General features: G+C 49.3%; 1 protein-coding gene across 1 annotated transcript in view; it reads right to left on the minus strand.

The window, feature by feature from the left end:
- Positions 1 to 4,443, minus strand: part of SYT12 (synaptotagmin XII) — a 22,719-nt gene extending 18,276 nt beyond the window's left edge. The window contains exons 1-2 of the mRNA XM_006860864.1: positions 4,389 to 4,443; positions 997 to 1,190 (exon numbers count right to left, since the gene is read on the minus strand). Of these exons, the coding sequence (XP_006860926.1) occupies positions 997 to 1,190; positions 4,389 to 4,422 (228 nt within the window). The 5' untranslated portion in view covers positions 4,423 to 4,443. The remainder of the gene's footprint in view (positions 1 to 996; positions 1,191 to 4,388) is intronic.
- Between the last annotated feature and the right edge of the window lie 802 nt (positions 4,444 to 5,245).

The following is a 5,245-nucleotide window of genomic DNA, read 5'->3' on the forward strand; positions in this document are numbered from 1 at the left end:
TGTCAATGTATGATTGTAGCCGTTTCTGTATTACCTTGAGCAAAACTTTACTCTTATGGGATATCAAAGAGATTGTCCGATGATTTCCACATTCCACTGGGTCACCTCTCTTTGGAATGGGCACAAATACGGTTCTCTTTTAATCAGTTGGCCGAGTGGTATTATTTGCCTTTAGGTGGTGATATATTCTGGCTGTTTATTTGTCCTTTGCTGTATTTTTCATGGGAGGTTTTGAAAACAGGAAGCATTTGCTCATTCTACAAATATTTCTTGGAGACCTAGGACAGGACTAGGCAGCCTGATGGCACAACTGTTAAGCACCTGGCTGCTAACTGAAAAGTCGGAGGTTTGAAACCACCAGCAACTCTGGGAGAAAGATGTGATGATTTGCTTCTGTAAATATTAGTCTAGGGTGTTTTGCTTTAAGATAAGCACTGGACTATACTAATCACAAGGTTGGTGGTTCAAACCTACCAACCACTTCTTGGAAACCTTACACAGGGACATTAGGAGTCAGAACTGACCACGGCACTTAAAAACAACAACAATAAGGATGCTGTAGAAAAAACACTGAAGTCCTGGTGTGGTGCTGTGGGTTAATGCACTGGACTGTAAAGCTGGTTTTGATCTACAAGGTTGGTGGTTCAAGCTCACCAACCGCTCATTGGAAACCCTATACAGGGCCCCTGTGGATTGGAACTGACTCGATGGCAGCTAGCAACAACAGCAATAGAATAAGCACAGGACTGTTAATCTCATGGTCGGCAGTTCAAACCCAATAGCCACTCTGCGGAATATACAGGGTTGCTATGAGTTGGAACTGACCAAGTGGCACTTAACAACCACACAGCCCAGGGCTAGGAATTGGAGCTGTGGGATTGCACTAGGGTGGGCTGGCTGTTGCAGCGAGGAAATTCACCAAGAAGGAACTGGGGTTGGGAAGACATTGAGTCCCTCCTGAGAATGGACTGCGCATGCGCTAGAGGACGCCCTCACCTTCTGCCGGGCCTTCGCGTAGGTCTCGCCATACTTCTGCTGCAGGTACCTGTAGTCATAGTTTGGGAATGGGGAGGGGCTGGGGAAACTCCCAGATGTCCAGAGCTTCCATAGGCTCACAGCTGCGATTCCGAGCAACGCCAGGGCCCCTGCAGCGTAGACGCCCACCTCCCAGCCAGGGGGGCTCTTGATAACTGCAAGGCAAGGGCAGCCCTCATCAGTAGTTCTAGGGACCCTCAACCCCCAGCCAATGGCTACAGACCCCCCACCCCCGGGAGCAGGTGTGGTTCCTGAGTAAGCAGGGTGGGGAGAAATGGGAAAAGCATTTCAGGGGTGGAGCTTTTTCATGGTTCATCCATTGAGTGCCTGCTGTGTGCCAGCATCCTGTGGCCACAGAGAGATGTGGTGGGTGAGTTGGCCTTAGCCCCCATTCCCTGTCCTTAGGTAGCTCACAGTTTGGGGCACACAGAGAAAACAGAGTGATGGGAATCGAGTTGGGAGTAGCCTAGGAGGGCTTCCTGGAGGAGGAACATCTAAGTTGAGCTATGAAGGAGAAAGAAGTGTGCAAGACTAAGGCAATGGCAGCCACTGAGACTTCAGGACAGAAAGACTGAAGGGCGTGTCAAAAGCCAGAGAGAACAGCCCCAAGTACCCCCCTCCCCTCTCCAGTGGGAGAGGGGAGGGGGGTACTTCGGGCTGGAGAAGAAATTTCACACTGCCTTCTGAACACTGTGATTCCGGCTGCACAGGGCAGAATCATGGGTGGGAGCTACACTGCAAGGGGGCCTCAGCCAACTCTCACCGGAATCCACAACACAAACTCGGGAGAGGGGCAGAACCCAGCCTTCAGCCACATTTACTAACCATACTTATCACCTGGGCTCCCATAAGCCTTTCTGGGCTTCAGTTTTGGAAACTAGAGATGAGGATAAGGACACGTCCTGCCTCCGGCTCCTCCCCACCTGCCAAGTGATCCCACTCTGGGAAAAGAAGTCCCAACCAGTTGTTTGTTTTTCTGTCTGGTGTTGAGTCTTCCAGGCTGTATTTAAACAACAGAAATTTGGAAACAGACTGAAGGTCTGACTGCGGGGACTGGTGGGGGCTGGTGGTGCTGTCTGGGGAGTGACAGTTGAGGTCACAGGACAGTACCTTGGCAACGTGGACAAATGTTTCTGGCTTTGTTAAGAAAAAAAAGACATCGCCCCCCAACACGATATGATGTGATAAATTAGAAAGCAATAAAAGAGAGGGCCTGAGGGGGTGCGGGGAACAGGGACAAACAAAACCAGCGGCTAATAAGGATGGAGGGACTGTGAGCAAATCCTATTTGCGCCTGACATCTCTTGTTGATGGAATGTAATTTGTGGGCTTCACAAAAACCACAACAAAGCAATCTGTGGCTTGACAAGGCACGGGAATGTTCTGGGAGGTGGGTGATTCAGTGATGGGTAAGCAGCACACGTGAGGGCCCCTGCTGAGAGGGACATGCTGCAACAGCTGGGTCTGGACTCCAGAAAGGGGCTAGTCTGTGGGCGGGAGCAGAGGCTGAGGTCCAAGCAGGTGCTCGGCATGGATGGGGTGTCGGACAGCACCCAGGACACAGTGGGACAGAAGCCAGCTGTGTGGTTGGCAGAGGAGGACAGGGCTGGAGCACAAAAGGACCAAGTCCAGGCCCTTCAGAAGTCAGAGAAAACCCCAGAAAGGGGGTATTAAATCAGGACAATTAATGTTCATTTATGTCTTCATTTTATTGAGTGGCAGACTTGAGGTGGTATGGGTGGCATTCCCAGGGGAAGTGAGGTCTAAACTAAGATATCAGAATAAATTATAGTAATAACAGTCATAACTCTCATAGAGTTACTGTTTACTATCTCTGAGGCCCTGTTCTAAGCAAGAGAGCACTGGTGATACTGTGTATTAAACATCGGGCGGCTAACCCCGAGGTTGGTGTTTCCAATCCACCAGCCCCTCTGCAGGAGAAAGATGAGGCTGTCTGCACTCGTAAATATTTACACTCTCGGAAGCCCTAAGGAGCAGTTCCACACTGCCTTTAAGGGTGGTTATGAGTTGGAATCAATTTATGGCTGTGGGTTGGGTTTGGTTTTTGGGTTCTAAGCAAGGATCCCTGGTGGTGCCGTGGTTAAGCCCCTTTGGCTGCTAACCAAAAGGTCGGCAGTTCGAACCCACCAATGGCTCCCCCAGGAGAAAGATGAGGCAGTTGGCTCCTGTAAAGATTTCTAGCCTTGGAAACCCTCCGGGGGCGGGTCTACTCTGTCCTGTACAGTCACTGTGAGTGGAAATTGACTAGACAGCAGTGGGCTTTGTTTGTTCTAAGCACTTTACATATATTAACCCACTGAGGAGTCTTCAGAGCAATCCTGGAAGGTAGGTTTGTTAAAGATGTCCCCATTTTATCTCTGAGGAAACAGACCAGACAGTCCAGCTATAGATCTACACTTGAACCCTCCATACTAGACTAGAGGACGTAGCCAGGCCTGCACAAAGGCCTGAAGCTGGGAGAGAGTTGGGTTGGGGCCGCCGGTTCTATGTATGTGTTAGCTCACTGAATCTTCCCAGTGTCCCTTGAGGAAGCCTTCATTGTTCCCATTTTACAGATGAGGAAGTAGAAGCTCAGAGAGGTCTCATCATTGGAGAGAAGTGGGGGTCTCTGGTGGGGGAGGGAGATGGGATTGGGAGTAGTGGTCCTGATACAGCTTTCAGCTGAGCACTGGGCTGGCTGGCTGGGGACCAGTGAGGGTCAGATCTGGAGAGCCCAAGGCTGGGAGTAAGGAGACCTTAGTTCTTGTCCTGATGCTGTCACCCACTTATTGTCACTTCCCCTGGCTGAGCCTCACTTCTCCCATCTGTAAAAGGGGAGAGCATGTCTGTTTCATCTCTGACACCATCCGCCATTGATTAACAGAGCTGCAGGGGCATGCCTGTTTCCAGGCCATCTCTAAGCTCAATGTTCAATTAGTTATGCCTGCCATGGCACCAGATGGGAAGGTGGGAACTGCATACCAGATATTTGCCCTCTGGGACTAGGTACTCTCTGAGTTTAATGTTCCATGAATCTAACTTCAGGCTTCCTGGATTTCCTTGGTTATTCTCTAGGCTCCAGAAATGGCCCTGGATGAATGGATCCCATGTCACAAACTCATCCTCAAGGGGCACCAGGACAAAGGTCTCCAGAAGTCCCACAAGTCAACCAGAAAGACCCACTAGAAAGGAAAGATGCTGTCTCAGACTGACCCAAGCTTGGTGTCTCTTAGGTTATGTGACTCTGGGTAATTGATTGTCCTTATCAGTAAAATGGGGCCATTCTCCCTGCTGCATGTGCAAGGTCCTGAAGATGGTGTGGTAGAGGGGACAGACTGGTCACTGGGACTCACCGCTCAGGTGGTATTCTGCTATGTCCACGGCCATGATGCCCACTGCAGCGCCTGGGTCTGGAAGAGAAAAGAGAGTCAACAAAGAAGGCTGTGCAGGACCACCCACCCCGACCCTGTATGCCAGTCACCTATGCCAGGCGGCCACCCTGGCATAGGTGTGCGCCTACTCAGCTGTGAGGGGAGTCCGGACAATGAAACGTGTTTTTGAAAAACAGCATTTAAAGGTCCTTTCAGTCACCATAAGACTTCATGCCAGCACTGAAAGAAACATAGGACAGCCGGCTAAATTTACATTTCACATGATTTTGTAGTATAAGTTTATTCCAAATATTATATGGGCCATATTATGTGTTATTATAGGTTATTTGTTGTTTATCTGGAATTATCTGAATTTCAGATTATTTGTTAGTATGCATATGTTCCAAATAAGAAGCCTTGGTGGCTCAATGGAGAAGCATTTGTCTGTTAATTAAAAGATCAGTGGTTCAAATCCACCCACCCAGTGGCTCCCTGGGAGAAAAGACCTGGAGATCTGCTCTCTTGAAGATTTACAGCCTAGAAAATCCTATAGGAGCAATTCTACTCCATCCTATAGGGCTATAAGGAGCTCCGGTAGCGTAGTGGTTACGAATCAGGCTGCGAGCCTCAGGGACAGCAGTTCGAAACTACCAGCTGTTCCACAGGCGAAAGACGAGTCTTTCTGCTCCTGTAAAGATTCACAGCCTCGGAAACCCTGTGCAGGGTCGCTATGTGTCAGAACCCCACAGCACATAACAACAACAACATAGGGCTATAATCACATTTGGAATGGGGCTTCTTTGTTATGTTAATGAGACAGTATTAATATTGTTGTTGTT

Source organism: Chrysochloris asiatica, unplaced genomic scaffold (genome assembly GCF_000296735.1).
Source record: "Chrysochloris asiatica unplaced genomic scaffold, ChrAsi1.0 scaffold00040, whole genome shotgun sequence".
NCBI classification, from domain to species: Eukaryota; Metazoa; Chordata; class Mammalia; order Afrosoricida; family Chrysochloridae; genus Chrysochloris; species Chrysochloris asiatica.